Raw genomic sequence first — 20,442 nt, forward strand, 5'->3', positions numbered from 1 at the left:
CCCAGTCCTACATAGAAGTGTCTCTTGTCTCTGAGGTAGGAAAGACCAATGCATGGAGAATAAATAATCTCTCCCTGAAATTCATTCTTGCCAGTTCTCTCTCTTCCAAATGCCCTCAGGAGCAGGCAGAAGTATGGACAGATTTGACACTTTATTGGGTTTTCTACAATTGACTGTAGTCTTATAGTGGGCCTTTATATTCCCAGTATTTATAATTCCAGACTTACACAAGGGTTAGCATGTAGTAAATACTTCATAGATGTTTTTCTTCCATTCATCCATACTATAATGACCAGCAGGAGTAGAAGGGTAGGGTTAGAGTACTCTGACGTATAACTTAACTGGATAGGAGGATTTATGATGAAATGTGAGTTTCTCCTGATGGAGAGATGATGGCTGAAGAGGGAGACGTATTTTTCTGGATATAACCAATGCAGGAATTTATTTTGCTTCACATACATGCTTATAACAGGGATTTGTTTTTTCTTGCTTTCTCAGTGAGGTGGTGGGGAAGTAGGAAGAAGAGAAGGCAGATCTTTATTTGAAAACAAAATAAAATTCTATTTTTAAACATTCACTGGATATAAAGTTGTTAATGAAAGAAAGAGTGAGAATAGGGACTAATAAGAATGGAAAAACCCAGGGCCAAAACTCAGTTCATGACCTTTGCTCTCAGATCAAAGACATTTTGGGGAAAGAACCCATTGTTTTCTGTGGATTACATCACAATATGATGGGTTCTTTATAGATTCTCCCCAACTGTGTTCAGTATCACTTTTTTTTTCACAAATGTCTGCCAGGAAACTATGGGAGGTAATTCTGGTAGAGAAAGAGAAGAAAAGGGCTGATGTGTTCATGGGGTTATTTGTGTATTCAGGAATAGGGAATATAAGGCAGGAAAAACCTCTGATCAGTTAAAGGGATTCTTGCATTCTGCCCTGGATCTGGTTGTTGACTAGCTGTATGATCTTGGACAAGTCACAGCTCCTCACTAAGCCTTATTTTCCTCCATATGTAAAAGGCTATTGAACTAAATGATTTTTAAGGTCCCTTTCAGCACTAAGCATCCTATGAGTATAGAATGGACAGGTGGCTGGATCAGTGGGTGGCTGGACAGAATGGGGTGAGATGAGCATTATTCCCAGATACCCCAGCGTTTCTTGGCAAGATCTTAGGTATGTCATGGGCTGAAAAGGGTTGGGAAACACCAACCTTATCTGGCAACAGGGGAACAATATGGAGGAACTGGGCCGAAAAGTAGAGTAAAAGGCATCCCCCACTCCAAGCACTCTTGGCATAAACCTCTGTAGGACAGATCTCAGCAGGACGCTCAAGTCAATCCAAACCAGATGGTTTATTCTTTTTATAAAGGTCTCTTAGGACAGAGGCCCTGTGTAATTATCCTTAGTGTCAAAAGTGTCTTCCTCATGTCTAACTGAACTCTCACTTGCTACAATTAAAACCCATTGCTTTTATTTGATCTCAGTCAGACACAAACATTAAATATGGGCATTGTCCCTATGCACCATGGGGCTCTGGGACCTTCCCTGTATTTGCCCACACACGGGTGTGGATCATAGAATTCATGGAATATCAGAGCTGAAAAGGTCCTTTGAACATAGGCTATTACAAATGAAAAAGACCACAGAACACAGAATGCTAAAAGGATGGAAGGAATCTTAGAACACAAAATGTTAATGCTTAAAGGAGGTCTTTGAATTTAGAATGGCTAAACTAAAAGGGACTTGAGAGTACAGAAGATTTGAGCTGGGAGCTGCCTTTATCTGTTTCTGTCTCTCTCTGTATGTATCTCTGTGTGTGTCTCAGTCTCTGTCTCTTTCTGTGTCTATCTGTCTCTGTCTCCCTCCCTCCTCCTTCCATCCTTTCCTTCTTCTCCCTTCCCTCTGTACTGAATTCCTTTGGAAGTCTGATAATGCCTATTGAATCCAACTCAGAATGTTTTAAAATGTGTAAAATAAAATACAAAGGATTACAAAGAAAGCCAATTATACTGAAATACTGTTGTCAAAATATATTTTAAAATAAAGTTCACCAACCCAGGTTAAGAACTCTCACTCAATTCGGGGAGTCCAGAAGTATTTTAACTAATGGTCCTAGATCCCTTTCAGCTAGGGACCCTGACAAAGCCCTGAAGGCAACTTGCCTAAGCCCAAATCCCTAAACACCCCCTCTCCCCCAACAGACTTTGTCTCTCCTCCATAGCACAACAAGTACTGATATTACATAGTCATTCAGTCACTAAAGTATGGACAAATAGACTCTCTTTTCATCTGGCTGCTGGTTTCAGCCCCACTGGTTTAGAATAATGGCACATGCTATTAAGCTAACAGTTTGATTTACAAGCTTTCGTGGTCTGAACCCTGGGTTCTGACTCTTTCTCTCTGTGGAAGACTAACCCTGCCTTTAGTCTCCTGGGCCCAGCTCGCTGATATAATAGGAAGAGGTGAAACATGACGGCACAATCAGCCAAGCAGTGACATTTAGAGTTGCAGTTGATTAGTGAAAGCTGCTGAATCTAAGAAAGGATTTTCCTTTCTATCTTTAAGCTCTTTTACAAATCATAACAGGCGGGGAAGTTAACTCTCCGCTAAACCCTGGGGGAGAGCAGTACCCGTCTGTCTATTCATCTTCTTTCCATTTTCTCCAATACCCCCCCCAAAAAAGAAGAAAGATTCTGGCTTTACAGTTTAAAAAGATCATTCTCTTGGACCCCATCTTTTTCTGCCCAGTTCAAATCATAGGAGAACTTCCTGAGTTATTCTCTCCAAGCTTAGGAAAGAAAAATTTCAGATCCATTATTCCCTCCCAAGATTCTCTGAGCCAGTGATGAAAATAAGGATCCTTCAGTTTTCTTTGTATTGATATACAAGTCACCGCATGTTTCTACGTAGGGTCCAGAACAGTGGGATTGGGAGCATTGGGAGAATCATGAAATGCATAAGATATTGAAAGGAACAATGGGAAAAGTGATTCAGAAGTCTAGGGAAAAGTGATTCAGAAGTCTAGATGAGAATGATGTTTTTTCTTTCAGGGTAATTATCCCTCCTTGAAAACCAAACTATTTTGGAAAATTTCCCAATCACTGTATTGAGAAAGTAGAGGATTAAAGCTGTTTTTTTCTCAAACCAGAACCTCCATGTTACAGATGCTTTTTAGATAGTATCTGCTTATGAGATGATAACACAAACTTTTTTAGGAGAGACCAAACCTGTTGTCATGTAAGGATCTCTCTCTCTTTCTCTCCTTTCTTTCTGTCTTTGTGTCTTTCTATTTCTCCCCATTTCCCTCTCTCTCTCCCTCTTTCATGTACTTTATTTTCCCAAATACATGTAAAGATAGTTTTTAACATTCATTTTTGTAAGACTCTGTCTTCCTAATTTTTCTCTCTCCCTCTCTTACCTTCTCCCTTTCCAAAGCAGCAAGCAATCTGAAATAGGTTAAATATATGCAATATAAAGGCTCTCTAAGGAATTTTCTCAGTCAATATAGATTGGCACCTTACCTTCCTAGAATACTTATAGTATAGAGAGACTTACTCTGGGTCAGCCAGTATTATGTGTCAGGACAAAACTTGAATCCAAGCCTTTCTATGTCCTTGAGCAAGCCATTCAACTCTCCTAACATCATTATCCATTCTTCTCTGTAAAATAAGAGTTTGGACTAAATGGCCCAAGGGGCCTTTTCAAGTTCTCTACCTGTGATCCCACAGTAATAATAATAATTTCTGACTCCCAGGCTACCAGCTCTATCTGTTAAGCCTGTTATTTTCTCTCTTGTGGTACAAAAACCTAGACAGAAAGGTTGTAGCTAAAGATCTTAAAACTTTGAAAGACAATAAGGAGAAAAAGAAGAGTATGGCTCTTGGAATGAACTATATAAGGCATAGAATTAGATTCCTTTGTAAGAGTGGGATTCTACCATCCTTCTTGGAAAAAACATAATTCTACAGACACATTTTTAACACAACTTTCTGACTATGTGTATCCTAAATGCTTAACTGTACCTGTCACTTCTTCAGAATCCTGGAAAGCCTTCATCTCTGAGGAATACTTTAAAAATCTGAAAGGAGCTATTACAACCTCCTAACGTGGTTGGGTATATGATCTACCAACCATTAAAAGGAAATTCTTCCTTCTACCTCACTTGAATTTTTCCTACTTTGATAAAGCTTTTTTTCCCTGCTTCAGCACTGGATTTTTAATTTCTTCCCTTGCCTGATCTTAATGAAGTTTGGCTCAGGAAAACAGGAATCACATGGTACCTAGGTAGCAGCAGGTTCCAACAGAGAAACAAAATTAGAAGAGCTTCACTCAGCCAAACTCGTGGTTCAATTGTCAAAGGGGAGGGACTGAATCCTGACCTTGGTGACACTGTCTTAGAAGTAGAACATAGCTGATTGTGCATGGAGATCAGTATTCTGAGTTAGCCTAAGTGATAAGCTTAAGGCATATGGAAAAAAAGACCTCTATGGAGACCCTGCCCCTTGGCCACCCTTACAAGGCCTCCCATTTACCCAACCCCCAAAAAGTCCTGAGCCTGTGAACCTTGAGAATTCTACCCCAGGACCAGATCAAAGACGCAGGTGATTTGGTGTGTGACCCGGGGCAAGTCAATTAACCTTGTCTGCCTCAGTTTCCTCATTTGTAGAATGAGCTGGAGAAGGAAATGGCAAATCCTTCTAGTATCTTTGCCAAGAAAACCCTAAATGGGGCCATAAAAAGTCAGACACAAAAACAGCAACAGCAAAAGTAGCAGCAGCGTAAACTCAGGTTTTTCTGACTCTTAAGCCTTTGCTACTTAATTGCTTATTTTTAAAAATAGCTTTTTACTTTAAAAAAACTGTCAAAGATAGCTTTCAACATTTACCCTACAAAACCTTCGGTTCCAAATTTTTCTTCTCCTTTTCCCCTTCCCCCTTTTTCACTCCCCTGGACAGCAAGTAAATGCAATATAGGTTAAATATATGCAGTTCTTCTAAATATATTTCTGCTTTTATCATGCTACACATGAAAAAAATCACATCAAAAGGGGAAAATTGAGAAAGAAAAAAGAGCAAATAAATAACATCAAAAAAGGTAAAAATACTATGTTGTGATCCACATTCAGTCCCCACAGAGCTCTCTCTGAATGCAGATGGCTCTATCTATCACAAGTCTACAGAATTGGCCTGAATCACCTTATTTTTGAAAAAAAAAAAACCATGTCCATCAGAGTTGATCATCATATAATTTTGTTGCCACTCTGTAGGATGTTCTTTTGGTTCTACTTACTTCATTTAGCATCTGTTCACCTAATTGCTTCTATAATGCTGTCTTTGGATAGCTAGAGAAGCAACAGTGTTATGCTTTGAAGGACAAACTTGGGAATCCTTGGGCAGCGAGATGGCATGGTGGATAGAGTGGATTTTGGAGTCAAGAGGGACCTGAGTTAAAATGTAGCCTCAGACATTTAGCACTTACTAGCTGTGTGACCTGGTACAATTCGCTTAACCCTAATTGTTTCTCCACAAAAAAAAAATGTGGGAATCCTGGATCTCTTATTTTCTCTCTTTAGGACCCAGTTTCCTAATTTGTAGAATGAGGGAATTGAGTTAGAGTATTACTAAGGTCTCTTCTAACTTTAAATCTTATGAATTATCAGAAGAGTTGGAAATATATCTTTACAATATCTTTACAAGAAATTCTAAGCTCATAGCTAGTCTGGATCACAGAGTTTTGAAATATTTTCAACTCCTGATATAGTAGACAAATATTAAGATTCAGAGGCTACCATGATCCATTATGTAGCAGAGAGGGAACAAGAGAGAGGGAGTCAGGAATTCTAGCGAGGCCTCTCATGCAATAGCCAGATCCGACTCCATTCTGCCAAATTCTATCAGTATAGAAGCACAAAACTTCTATAGACTCACTCCAACATTTCAAGTTTTAAAATTCAGATCATTTTTTAAAACTACAGTTTAGTTCCCTGGCTAAAAAAGAAGTTACTTGATGATCTCAGGTTCCAAATGGTGAAGAACTGTGAAGGAGTTATCAAAAGGTCACAACATCATAGACTAGAAGGGAATTTAGTGATCATTTAGTCCAATGTCTCACCCAACACAAGAATCCTCTCTGTAATATCCCAGAGATAGCGGGTGGCAAAGCTGAGGGCTGACTTTTCCTGGAGAAAAAACAGAGTTCAAATCCAGCCTCAGACACTTACTGACTGAGTCAGTTGGTCTCTTTATGCCTTAAGTTTCTTCATCTATAAAATGGTAATAGTAATAATAGCATCTGTCTCCCAGGATTGTTATGTGGATTAAATGAGATAATATTTGTAAAGTGCTTTATAAACATTTAAAGCTACTACTATTACCACTACCACCACCATCACTACTACTACTACTACTACTATTATCCCTGACAGGGAAATTGTCTGTATAGCCTTGAAAATTTCAAAAGCAAAGGACTCACCTGTTCTTGAGGCAGTGCATTCTGTTGCCTGACAGCATTTTTAAGATGTTTTTTAGAGTGTACCTTTTTTAAACACAATTTTTAATTCAAATTTAAATTTATCTTCTTATTGAGACCGCCAGTAGCACACTGGATGGAGCACTAGGACTGGAATCAGGAAGATCTGAATTTGAAAGTGGTCTTAAGATATGCTTGCTAGCTGTGTGATCCTGGCCAAGTCATTTAACTTCTTTCAGCTTGTTTTTTTATGTGTAAAATGGGGATGATAATAATAGCACCTACCTCCCATTGCTTTTATGAAAATCAAAACAATATTTGTACAGTACTATATTAATGGAAGATTTCATTTTAACATGCCCTCCTGGCAGTTACTATTACCAGTCTGTCCTAGGCCCAACAGAGTACCTTTGACCACTGATCTTTGCAGTGTCAACTCCTTTGAGGCCTTCAAAGATCTCTGGCCATGATTTCTTGAATCTATAGTTTAATAACCGGTAGCACGCTCAAGAACAGCCACATGTAATATTAAAAGCCTTTATTATACCTACTCACATAATGCCCTGACTTACTGCCCTGATTCGTTAACTCCTTAGTGAACACCTGGTCTGAAGACTCACGTTCATTACCAAACTCCTTACCTCTCCGCTATCCATCAACCTGGCTTGGCTACCCCAGTCTAGGGAGCCAGGTTAAAGAGAGCGATTGGCTGCAAGCAGTGAGGTCACACACACAGCCAACCAGCAAGAGAGCTGTCACCCATTACGAAACTATCTCAATATGGCCAGGATCCCACCCACAGAGCAGTCCTATATCCACAGAGATTACTTCTGGGCTACTCAATCTCCTGTTGCACTGTGTCCGCCCATTTAAAGGGCCCTTACAATTCCCTTCTCTTGTTTTGCAGGAACCACATCCTTACATTTTATTATTATTTCTGTAATTGTTTCTAGTTCTGTACTCCAAAATTTAGCAGAATAAATGTAGGAATAGCTTTCTCATTTTTAATAGTATGTTAAGATTCCTAAAGTATATAACTTAAAACAACGAGATGATACAAGTGTAATTATCCCCATTTTATACATGGGGAAATTGAGGGTTAATGAGGTGAAGTGATTTTCCCAAAGTCATGTTACTAGTTAATTCTGGAAATGGAACTTGGACCTGAGTCTCCTGATTCCAAACTCAATTTTTCTTTTCCTATTAAGACAGGAATGAAGGGCAGATTGCAACATCCTTCAACTTTGGCTCACCAAGGAATCGTCTTGCAAATCTTTCCAACTCACTTATTTCTTTGAAAGATCTTCTCATATAGCACCCAGTTGAGTGAGGTCTTCTTTACTATATTCTTCATCTGTCCTTGATATCAGAGGAATAGAAGGAGGTAGAACAGCAAGGCCACCACAGAAATCCTAGCACTGAGTAAGTTTCACAGAATGCCTGCTGCCAATATGGAGAATTTAATTTACCCACTTGAATGGTATTCTGGAGGCTCACCAAAAAATATAGCTAATGATACTGTCCTTGATCATATGCCTACAAGGACATTTCTTGGTCGAGTTTACCTCTATAGAGAAGAATCTCTGTCAATGAATTTTGGGACTTATCATCATCAGAAAATGAAGACTAGGTTCATAGATTTAAAACTGGATTCAACCTATTTTTTATACAGAGAAGAATATGAAGCAGCAGAATTGTTCAAACTCATCTCCTCTTTCTCCAAATCAGAAGCTTTTCCATTAGTTCATGCTGCTATATAACCAAACCTATCTCTCTTTCTTTTTTTTTTTGCTCTCAGACCTAGCTGTTATAATCTAAAGAGGCTCAACAGCCTTCATCAAGTGGTCTTTGCTCTATTTTCCGATTAAATATTTTATGTTGCTCATCCCCTATTTCTCACATTGTCTACTGATTAGTAGATGTACACATACTAATATACTCCAAGGATCTGTGACTTTTTTTCAGTGTAGGGGAATTCACAGTGTGGCATCTCCCTTCACCAAGAAGATCACAGTGATCTATGATTATGTAAGTTCTAGGAATTTTTCCTGACTCCCATTGCAATTAAGAGATTTTCCTAGAGTTGTGTAGCTAGTGAATTCAGAGGCTGGATTTGAATGTAGGAAGTCTTCCTGACCCAATATTCTGTATATCTGGACATGATTTTGTTTGGAAGTTCACCAACCAAAGTGAATGTAGCCACAATGTAGAGTCAATGCTAAGGATCACATTAGTGTTTTGTCCTACCCTGTGATTTCATTGGTATAGGAAATTCCTTGTGAGGGAACCTATCAATGTAGATCAGCAGCTATCCTGCAACTAGACTCATATGGAGAGTTGACTACAGCAAGATAATTGAAGCTATCTGCCCAGAATCACATAGCCTATATGTGGCAGAGGCAGGAGCTGAACCTAGCTCCCTTTCTTTCTGAGGCTTAACTGTCTTCTATCCATTATACTATACTTTACTTCTGATGGAGTACCTATTTTGGATAAAAAATTTTTTTTATAAAGTTTCCACTCATATATCATCAGGATGCGAAAGCCATGGCAAAATAAGTCAGAGAGATTCCCAAGATACCTGACCACCTGACAGCTTTATTTTTTTAAATTTCTAAATACATTTTACTGATATTTTTTAAACATCAGTGTCACATTTCAATGAGGTTATCTCCAACAAGTAATTTGAACTTGCATTAAACAAAGTACAGTTAAAGCAAATCAACATATTAGCAATGTGTAATGATACATGTTTCTTTCTGTACCTACAATCCACCACCTCTCTGCAGAGAGAAGGGAAGCAGTTTCCTAGTGAGCCCTCCAAAGTTCCAACTGATCTCTTTATACTTTAATGTGGTCATTATAATATCATTCACCTGATTATATATCTTTATATTAGTTCTCACCACTTTTCCAGTTTCCTTTAATCCTTCACATTTGCTGGGTTTTATTTTTGTTTTTTAACAACACAATAATAATTCATAATATGCACACCATAATTTGTTCAATGATCAATAGATACTTAATTCGCTTCTAGTTTTTGTTAGCACAAAAAAATTAGTGACATTTCCGAGGGAATGGTTACCTTTCCTTTATACCACGTTTTTTTTCTTTTAGTTTTTAAATACCCCCTTAGCAGTTGGAAGTCTATGAAACTTCTCTAATGTTTTCAAATGCATAAAGCAACATGCAGAGGAATGCAAAGGAAACCAATTTTATTGAAATAATTGTTAAAATACATTATAAAATACAAGTTTGTAGACTTTACATCAGCAATTTTTGAGCATGTGTCATATCTCTCTATAGTCCTGAGGTAAATGTCTCACCTTTTGCTAATGTAGTCTAATGCTTTAGAATAATCCTTGGTATACAGAATAGCAACACCTCAGTCATCTGTTCCTGGGCATTTAGCACAGAATAGAGCTTCAAAAAGAGAAGAGAAAGGAGGAAACTACCACAATAGATATGGACAGAAAACATTTGTCTACATCCTTGGCTTCCCAAACAGATAAAACAATCTGTGTTCAATACTCTATATGAATGCACGATAAGCAACTGACGAGGCAGCGTTTGGATACCTTGGCAAAGGACTTAATTTGCAGCCTAGCACAAAATCAAAGACTCTGTCAACCGATGAACAGCTCTCCAGGAAAGCCGACTTGCGCTACCTGAGATAGCACTGTCAGGTAAATTTCTAGGGAAAGTAATTAAAGAATCCTCATTGTATAAATTCAGCAGCAAAATTCAGGGTCCCGGAATCTGCTTTTCACCAGGGATCAGATGTCTGCTTTCAATCTGATTCTTCATGAAAATTAACAGCCCACATTTTCCTTTTTTTGAAAAGGTGGTCTGCCTTTCCCTCACCCCTTTCTCTAAGATACAAGATTGACGAGCTTTGTGTAGTTCAACATTTGTGACTGTCAGAAGAGTTAAGCTGTAAATGACACAGCCATGATGTAAGATTAGCATTCTGGTGCATAAATTTACCTGAGAGAACATAGGCTCTAGAGAAGGAAGGGAGCCTCAGAGGTCAGCTAGTTCAATTACCTTATTTTATAGATGAGGAAATTGAGGCCCAGGGAAGAGATGTTACTTATAGAAATCACAGAGATGGAGTAATTTTGACTTTAGCCTGGCATTTAAAACCCTCCATAGTGGTTCCTTTCCAGCCTTATTTCACAGGACTTCTCTATTCTTGGACCTTACAATCCAGGCAGAGTGGATTACTCTGTTGCTCCTAAAGCCCTGAAGCAAATGATCCTTGGAACAGAAATATAGACCTGAAAGGGACCACAGAAGGTATCCATTCCAAATCTTTCATCTTACAGAGGAGAAAAATGAAGGCCAGAAAGAAGGGAACCTGTTCAAGTTAAAATGGCACCTCAAGGAGCAAAGTAGAATTTTTGAACATAGGTCCTCTGGCACAAAATCAATTCATTAATTTTCATCAAGTACCCATTGCTGTGCATTAAACATTATAAGAAAAAAAAACACATAGTCCTCAGAGAATTTACAGATTAAGGATATTCCTTAACACTGGTAGTCACTGCTAGAGCAAATTATTGAAACCGGATAGAAGATATTGAAACTCTTAGTGTATTCAACAGAGATGGCCTCAAGATCAGGGAGTTTCAAGCTTAAAAGAGACATTAGAAATCATGACATCCAATCCCCTCATTTTACAGAGAAGCAGCCCAGAGATATTAAGTGATTTATATAGCCAGGAAATATCTTTAAATTCATCTTCCTGACTCCAGGTCCAGCACTCTATGAAGTGTGCTACCTAGCTGTTTCCTCTGTATGTGTCTGTTTTTCTCTTTGTGTCTCACTGTCTCTGTCTCTATCTCTCTCCCCCCACCTTTTTTTTTTTTTTTTTTTTTTTTTTTTGGTGTATTCTAGACCTGTTTGGTAGTCTGATGAAACCTGTGGACCTTGTCTTAGAATAATAATGATTTTAAGTGCATAAAACAAACTACATAATATCACAAAGTAGGAAAACAATTATATTGAAATACATTTATGAAAGTTAAAAAAAAAAAAAAAGAAAGAAAAAGAAAACAAGTTCAAGGATTCCAGGTTAAGAATCCCAATTTAGAATCCGGATGCACAAGGTATTGTGTTGTTTATTGGGAAGGATATAATAATAAGACATAATCTCTGTTCTTAATAATGTTGACAATCTGTTATTGTGATATCTACATTTACCAATATTACACAACCTGAAATTCAATTAATGCAAAAAAATATAGTGCCATGAAATCAACCAAGGGAAATATTTCAAGCTTCAGATAATCATGGAAATCTTCGTGGAAGAGAGGTTGAATTTTAACCTTCCCTTCTCCTATCCCTAAGAGCAATATTGACTTCTACCAAATGAGCTAAAAGCCCAGCAAAGTTGTTTGGATCTTGATTTTCTTTTTAATAGGCAACCAAAACTTTGAAGTAATAACCACGTGATTGTTGCTAAGAAGCACTAGTCACTCAAAATCCTGAGCCTTTCCATCCAGAAAGTCTTCCTTTCAGCAGAGTAGGGTTGAGTATAGCCCAAGAGACTCACATATGGGCACTGAGGAGGGAGGGAGGGAGGGAGGAAGGAAGGAAGGAAGGAAGGAAGGAAGGAAGGAAGGAAGGAAGGAAGGAAGGAAGGAAGGAAGGAAGGAAGGAAGGAAGGAAGGAAGGAAGGAAGGAAGGAAGGGAGGGAGGAGAGGAAGGAAGAGAGGAAGGAAGGGAGGGAGGAAGGAGAGAGGGAGAGAGGAAGGGAGGGAGGGAGGAAGGAAGGAAAGGAAGGGAGGAAGGAAGGAAGGAAGGAGGGAGGGAGGAGAGGAAGGAAGGAAGGAAGGAAGGAAGGAAGGAAGGAAGGAAGGAAGGAAGGAAGGAAGGAAGGAAGGAAGGAAGGAAGGAAGGAAGGGAGGAGAGGAAGGAAGAAAGGAAGGAAGAAAGGAAGGAAGAAAGGAAGAAAGGAGAGGAAGGAAGAAAGGAAGGAAGGAAGGAAGGAAGGGAGGGAGGAGAGGAAGGAAGAGAGGAAGGAAGGGAGGGAGGAAGGAGAGAGGGAGAGAGGAAGGGAGGGAGGGAGGAAGGAAGGAAAGGAAGGGAGGAAGGAAGGAAGGAGGGAGGGAGGAGAGGAAGGAAGGGAGGAAGGGAGGGAGGAAGGGAAGAAAGAGAGGAGAGAAAGAGGGAAAGAAAGAGAAATAAATAAAGAGGGAGAAAAAAGGAGGAAGGAAGGAAGGAAGGAAGGGAGGGAGGAAGGAAGGAAGGAAAGGAAGGGAGGAAGGAAGGGAGGAAGGAAGGAAGGAAGGAAGGAAGGAAGGAAGGAAGGAAGGAGGGAAGGAAGGAAGGAAGCAGGGAGGAGAGGAAGGAAGGGAGGAAGGGAGGGAGGAAGGGAAGAAAGAGAGGAGAGAAAGAGGGAAAGAAAGAGAAATAAATAAAGAGGGAGAAAAAAGGAGGAAGGAAGGAAGGAAGAAGGAAAGAGAAATAGGAAGAGAAAGAAAGGAGGAAACAAGGAACGAGGGAGGGAAGAAGGAAGAAAGAAGGAAGGAAAGAGAGAAATAGAGAAAAAGGGAGAGAGAAAGAAAGGGGGAAGGAGTGAAAAAAGAAAGGAAGAAGGAAGGAAGAAAGAAAACTAAGCTAAAACAAAACTAAAAGTATCTCTACCCCTCCTTTTTCGCTTAACTTGTCATCAAATTTGTTGACAGCCCTATTGAAAACTGCTCTCGGTGTGACTGAAGAATCTGTCTCTGCTCTCTTTCTCAGACAGATCTTGAAAGGCAGAAAGACCGGAGAACACGCGCGCGCACACACACGCACACACTCCCCGAGTCACCACCCCATCAATGTAGAAGGAGAAAGGCAGAGCCACAGCCAGCCGGGGCTGACGAGCCTCCTCACCTGGCCCGCAGTGCACCGCCTCCAATTAAATCAAAATGGTTTGTTTTTAATGGTCTTTTACACTGACAAGTGGGCGATCATTTTGGGCCCACGAGCTGTCAGGGAACGGAGGCAAATCCTCCGTTGATAATGCCCAATGCTTCCAATTAGGAGCTGGGGCCGCTCCTGGCGCGCTAACGATTCCCCAGCCTCCCCCTAGGCCCCTTTGGCGCTGGCTGTTTCTTCTTCCCTCCTCCGCCGCAAATTACTGACACAAAACGGAGGGCCCCGCGTCTGCTCCGCCACGCCAGGCCCGGGCCCTGTTGGGTTTAATGAGCCGATGGAAGTTTCGCGGCTCCCGCGCTAAATTCTTTTCTTGTTTGACAGCTGCTCAGGAAAGGCGAGTGTTGACCTTATAAAAGATTTAGTGTTTCTCATTATTTTCTGTCAAGCTTCACAAGTGATGGCTCCGCACTTATCATTTGCATCCTGGTGTGTGTGTGTGTGTGTGTGTGTGTGTGTGTGTGTGTGTGTGTGTGTGTGTGTGTGTGTGTGTACGCGCGCTCTCCTGTGTTCCGGTTTGGGGCAGGGGTACGGAGGATACGACCAGGTTCCCGGGAAGGAGCAAGTTAACCCAAGTCTTCCTTTGTGTCGGAGGGAGCGAGCTGAGGATGAGTTTTCTGTGGAGAAACTGCCTCTCCCAAACCTCTCAGGGGCATCCCCGGACTTCGCACTATTTCGGGTACACTGGAAGTGCTCCATCACAAATTTATTTTTATGCGCTCCATAACATGAATGTGAACGCACCCAGTCCCTGCACCTGGTCCTATGGAGTATTTCTCAAGTGACATTCTTTGGGGCTGACACGTTTCTAAGAGATCCTGTGATAGAGACATTAGATACTTTGATTCAGGCTATGTGAGAGCTCAGTAAGTCCTTTCTCTTTGTAACCTCGGGAAATGATGTGGAAGAAACGCAGGCTGCTCGGGGTTGTAGGTTTCCCCTGTTTTGCACGGCCGCTCACCTCGGTGCAGTTAGGGACTTAGGGACAGATTCAGGGCCAAGCCCAACAGCTTCTAGTCCTTTTCCTCTATGTTAGGTGGCAGTGTGGTGTGTTCCCTTCCCTTGGCCTTCATTCTCTAGAGGGCTTTCATACTGGATCTTGTCCAAGAAGCAATGACCAGGACAGTGAGAGGACTGGAGATCACGGCATGTGAGGATCTGTTGAATGAACTGGGGATTTAATTAAACAATTCAGCAAGCATTTACAGAGGGCCCACCAAGCACTGTGCGCGGGCGGACACAGCTGCTGGAAAGCAGTACTATCTGGGGAGAGCAGGAAAGTCTTCTAGGAGGTGATACTGGGCTGTGTTTCAGGAGTTAAGGGATGTAGGTGCAGGAGGGACAAACATTAGAGATGGGAAACAGCCTCTGTAAAGAAATGTACCCAGATGAGAGTTAGGGTCACAGGTGTCAAAGTACTATAGATCCTGGATCCTCATGATGGAAAAGAGCAAGTAGACCAATTTGGCTAGAAGGGGTGTATGAAGGTGAACTGATTTGAGATGAATCTGGAAAGGATTGGGGCTGGAATGTAAAACATTTTAAAGACCAAACAGGAGTTTCCATTTTATCTTAGTCACTAGGAAGCTACGGAAGTTTTTTGAGCAGGAAAGTGACCATGTCAGATCTTCACTTTAGGAATATCAATTTTGTAGATCTGCTGATAATGAATGGATTGAAGAGAGGGAGTGGGAGCCCAACAAGGAGATTGTTGCAATTGTCTGGGATACCGCCATTTGTTGTCCAGGTGTTGAGGGCTTAAACAAGATGGTGTGTGAGTGGAGAAAAGGAGACAAGTACAAGAGATGAATTGATAAGATAGAAACATGTGTACCATGATTTTATATACATATATGCATACATATATACACATATATACATATATACATATATATACATATATATAAACACATACATAATTTATATCTACTAATAGCCCTCTCTGGGAGGGGAGGAAAGCAAGAACAAAAGTTTACATAATAACTTTATTATGTATTTAAAAGGAATAACATGTTGTATTTAGTAAATTTGCAGTTTCATGTGCAATCATCTTTTTATTATACTATCTTATGTAAATGTTTGTTTTATTCCATAAATTAAAAATAAAATAAAATTTTAAATATGTTTAAAAAGAGATGTAAAAGTAGAATCAAAAGGAGTTTGCAACTGGTTGTATGTGGAGGTACAGCTGAGGAGAATGAAGAGTAGAGGATGTCTCCGAGGTTTCAAACTTGAATGACTAGAAAAGATGGTACTTGAAAGACATAATGACTTCAGAAAAAAAGACGTGGATTTGGTGGGAAAGATGAGTTGAACATGTCGAGTTTGAAAGGCCTATGGGACACCTAACTGGAGATGACTGGCAGTTGACTATTAAGGTTTGCAGCTCTGGAAAGAGTTGAGGGATGAAGCATTTGCATAAAAATGATCATTGAAGTCATAGAAGCTGCTGAGTTCACCTAGAGGAAGAATGTAAAGAGAGATAGTCCAGGATGGAACCCTGGGGTATATCTATACAAAGGGAGTAGGATAATGATGAAGAGATACAGAGCAGAAAGAATGGTCAGACAGGTAGAAAGTGACTGGGTGTCATGAAAACTCAGGGAAGAGAAAGTATCTAAGAGGTAAAATGGTCAGCAGTGTGAAAGGATGATGAAAGGTCAAGAAGGGTAACTGAGAAAAGGCCATTGAATTTGGCAGCTAGTACATAACAGGTTCAGTTGAGTGCTGAGGTTTAAAACAGGACTGTAGGGTATTGAGAAGTGAATGAGGATGAAAATGAAGCTGTGGAGACAATGAGTATAGACATTTTCCATAAGTTTGGCTGTTAGGGGGACAAAAAGCAGAATGCTTGAAGGGACTAGCAAAGACAAATTTTTAAAAATTAGGTGAGGTGGGGGAGAAAAATTAAGGCGGTGTTAGGCAACTAAGAAGGAGCCAGTGGATAAAGAGATATTGAAGATCATAAAGTGAGAGGAGATGAGTAAAGAAGCAGACTCATTTAGGGGAGTGGGGGATGGGAGCAAGTGCATAGGAAGATAAATTTGTCTTAGTAAAGAAAAAGATTTGGGGCACTCTTAAAGAGTATTTAAGTTTTGAAGAGCTATTATATGGAAAAGGGATTACCTTTGTTTCCTTTAGGCAGAGAGGGAAGATTTGGGAGCAATTGGTGGAAGATGAAGAAGCAGATCTGGGCTCAGTCTAAGGAACAATTAGTTAATAATTGCAACTGTCCAGAGTGGAATAGACTGCTTTGGAAATGATGGATTTTTCCACCAATGGAGGTCTTCAGGTCTAGAATCATTAACCACTTAGAGAAATTGTCTAAAATATTTCTTGTTTAGGTATATATTTGATTCAATGATCTTTAAAACCTCTTCTGACTGATATTGTCGGATGATATTCTTAAGTACCCCATTCTCTTCACTAGGTTAACATGGGTATACTTGACAATCCCTCTTCCCTACATTCACCTCCAAAGCATCCTAATATATTTTAAAAAGTAACTGCAAGTTAAATTTTATTTCTTAATTCACTTCCTTTTAAAATACTGGATTATCCTATTTCATCCAAACTGGATGTGCCGAAGCCACTCGTGAACCTGATCCCATTCTGATCAGCTTAGAAACCTAATCTGTTCCATTTCTGATCTCGGCTGATTTTGCCTTTCCTTAGGCAACCTGGCGACCCTTCATTTATGGGGACTCTTATGAAAGCTGAGTTTCGTGTAGTTCCCTGATCAGCTTAGCCTACTGCAGCTCAGAACTCCTGAACTCTATAATCTAGCCTCAGCCTTCTTAGTAGATAGAATTATAGGTGTGTATTACTGTGCTCAGCCTTTGTTCACTTTCTGAATCTACTGAACTCTTACACAAATCCAACATTCTAGCATTTTTCTTCTCTCTCCTACTGGTTTATTAGCAAATCCAAATGATTTCAGATAGACACAAGTAAACCTCAGGATCTCTGGGATGTTGTGAATCAGTGATTCTGGGCTTTTTACTTGAACCTCCAAATCTATACCTGTCACTGTTACAAAGGGAAATCCTGCTTTGATCTTCTAGTTTCCCTTTAAATAAACAGCCAACAAGCCTAATATTGTTGGGTTTTTTTCTTTGCTTTATACTAGATTAAGACTATAAAGACATCAAAATATCAAAATAGTCAAACTGGGTTAAACCACTAGAGCTTGGAGTTCATTTCTGAGATGGCACTTAAGGAAAGTTTTTGTAAACACTTAGAATTTGCCTTCTGAATATAAATTTCAGGGAAGAGGAGGAGAATACATATTTATTAAGGGTTTATTATGTGCCAGACACTGTGTTAAGTGCTTTATAAATATTATCTCACTCCAGCACCCATTTCTATTAAAATACTAGAGAGCATAGGGATAAAGAGAGCTTTCCTTAAAATAATAAGCAATATTATTTTGCTTATTTATTTATTTAGATTATTATTGCAACAGCAAGCATTATTTGTAATGGAGAAAAGCTAGACGGACTCCCAATAAGATCAGGGGTGAAACAAGGATGGCCATTAACACCACTATTATGCAACATTGTACTAGAAATGTTGGCTTTGGCATTAACAAAAGAACAAGAAATTAAAGAAATTAGAATAGGCAATAATGAAATAAAACTATCACTCTTTGCAGATGATATGATGATATATTCAGAGAATCCTAGAAAATCATTCAAAAACCTAGTGGAAACAATTCACAGCTTTAGCAAAATTATTGCAGGATATAAAATAAACCCACAAAAAATCATCAGCATTTCTATATATTACTGACAAAACCCAGCAGCAAGAGATAGAGAGATTCCATTTAAAATAACTTTAGACAAAATAAAATATTTGGGTGTTTACCTGCCAAGACAAAGCCAAGAAGTATATGAACACAATTACAAAATGTTTCTCACACAAATAAAATCAGATCTAAACAATTGGAAAAAATATCAATTGCTTATGGGTATACCAAGATAATATAATAAAAATGACAATTCTGCCCAAATTGATCTACTTGTTAAGTACCATACCAATCAAACTGCCAAAATTATTGTATAGAACTAGAAAAAAATCATAACAAAATCTATCTGGAAAAACAAAAGGTAAAAAATATCAAGGGAATTAATTAAAAAAAATACAAAGGATGATAGCTTAGCAGTACCAATTCTAAAACTATATTATAAAGCAGCAGTCATCACCATTTGGTTTTGCCCAAGGAACAGAGTGATAGATTAGTGGAATAGATTAGATACACATGACATAATACTCAAGGCCTATAGTATCTAGTATTTGATAAACCTCTGAACTCCAGCTTTTGGAATAAGAATTCACTATTTGACAAAAATTTCTGGGGAAATTGGAAAGTCAACATAGACTTAACATCTCACACCCATGATAAAATAAGGTCAAAATAGAGTCATGATTTGGGCATAAAGCTAATTAGGAGAGCAAGGGATAATTTATCTATCAGATCTTTGAAGAAGGGAGGAATTTATGATCAAAGAAGAACTAGAGAACATTACAAAAGGGAAAATGAGACAATTTTGATTACATTAAATTAAAAAGATTTTGCACAAACAATACTAACACAAACAAGATAAAAAAGACAGTAAAAAGCTGGGGAAAAAATCTTCACAGCCAGTGTTTCTGATAAAGGTCTCATTTAAAAATATATATAAAGAACTGTGTGAAAACCATAAGAATAATCGTTAAATGGTCAAAGGATATGAACAGTTAGTTTTCAGATGACAAAATTAAAGCCATTTATAGCCATATGAAAAATGCCCTAATAATTAGACAAATGCAAATTAAAACAATTCTGAGGTACCACCTCACAATTCTCAGACTGGCTAAGATGACAGGAAAGGATAATGATAACTATTGGAGGGGATGCTGGAAAACTGGGACAGTAATACATTGTTGATGGAGTTGTGAAATGGTCCAACTATTCTGGAGAGTTAATCTGGAATTATTCCCAAAGGGCTATAAAAACTGTGTATACCCTTTGACCCAGCAGTACCACTACTGGGTCTATATCTTAAGGAAATCTTAGAGGACAGGAAAGAACCCACAAGGGCAAAAATGTTTGTAACAGCTCTTTTTGTGGTAACAAAGAATTAGAAAATGAGTAGAGGCCCATCAGTTGGGGAATGGCTGAATAAGTTGAGGTATATGAAGGTAATAGAATATTGTTGTTCTATAAAAATTATGAACAAACTGATTTTAGAAAGGCCTGGAAAGATTTAAAAGAACTGATACTGAATAAAACAAGCAGAATCTCCAGGAATACACTATCAAAATAATAAGTATGATGATCAGCTATGAAACACTTAAGTTCTTAGTGATTCAGTGAAGCAATCCCAAAAACTTTGGATAGAAAATGCCATCTGCATCCAGAAAAAGAACTATGCTATGTTCACTTCTTTTTTTCTGCTTTTTTTCCTCTCCCATGGTTTTTTTCCTTTTGTTCTGATTTTTCTTTCCCAACATGATTCATAGTGTATATTGAAATGAATAAAATAAAACTTAAAAAAGATTTTTGTAGTATAATGATAAAAGTTTTAAAATTACCTCATTTAATATCTCATCTAGAAATTATGTCTACCTTCTTTAGTCACCAGCAGCATTTTTGCATCTCTCATGTAATCATTATATCTGATTTTATCTAGATTTATGTATTTTATCTCCCTTACTTATCTCCCTCCCTTTATACTCCCTTTATTTATCAAGGACCTTAACAAGGTAGAGACTGAATCTTGTTCATCTCATTACTCCTTAGAATGCCATGAACTAAAATTCTACAAAGAAAGCCAGTCCAGGAGGATTGGGAATCATTGAGGAATGAAGTTCTGATGACACAGAGAAAAACAATTAAAATTAGGAGGGAAGATAGGAGTTGTCTGAAAAGATTAATGTAAATATACAGAAAACTCACTAAGATTTTTAAAATATATGTACATGAGCCATAAAGTTATGAATTTGAAGAATTCAGAGGAACATAAGAAGATATATGAACTGATTCAGAGTGATTACCACAAAT

General features: G+C 38.8%; 1 protein-coding gene across 2 annotated transcripts in view; it reads left to right on the top strand.

Annotated features, from left to right (window-relative positions):
• Positions 1–20,442, top strand: part of CFAP77 (cilia and flagella associated protein 77) — a 187,960-nt gene that overhangs the window by 152,660 nt on the left and 14,858 nt on the right. The window contains exon 6 of one of the 2 annotated variants that reach the window (XM_074293948.1): positions 13,221–13,393. The exons of the other annotated variant lie outside the window; for it this stretch is intronic. Within the exon in view, the coding sequence (XP_074150049.1) occupies positions 13,221–13,393 (173 nt within the window). The remainder of the gene's footprint in view (positions 1–13,220; positions 13,394–20,442) is intronic. 2 annotated transcript variants of the gene reach the window in all.

Source organism: Sminthopsis crassicaudata, chromosome 2 (genome assembly GCF_048593235.1).
Source record: "Sminthopsis crassicaudata isolate SCR6 chromosome 2, ASM4859323v1, whole genome shotgun sequence".
Taxonomy (NCBI): Eukaryota; Metazoa; Chordata; class Mammalia; order Dasyuromorphia; family Dasyuridae; genus Sminthopsis; species Sminthopsis crassicaudata.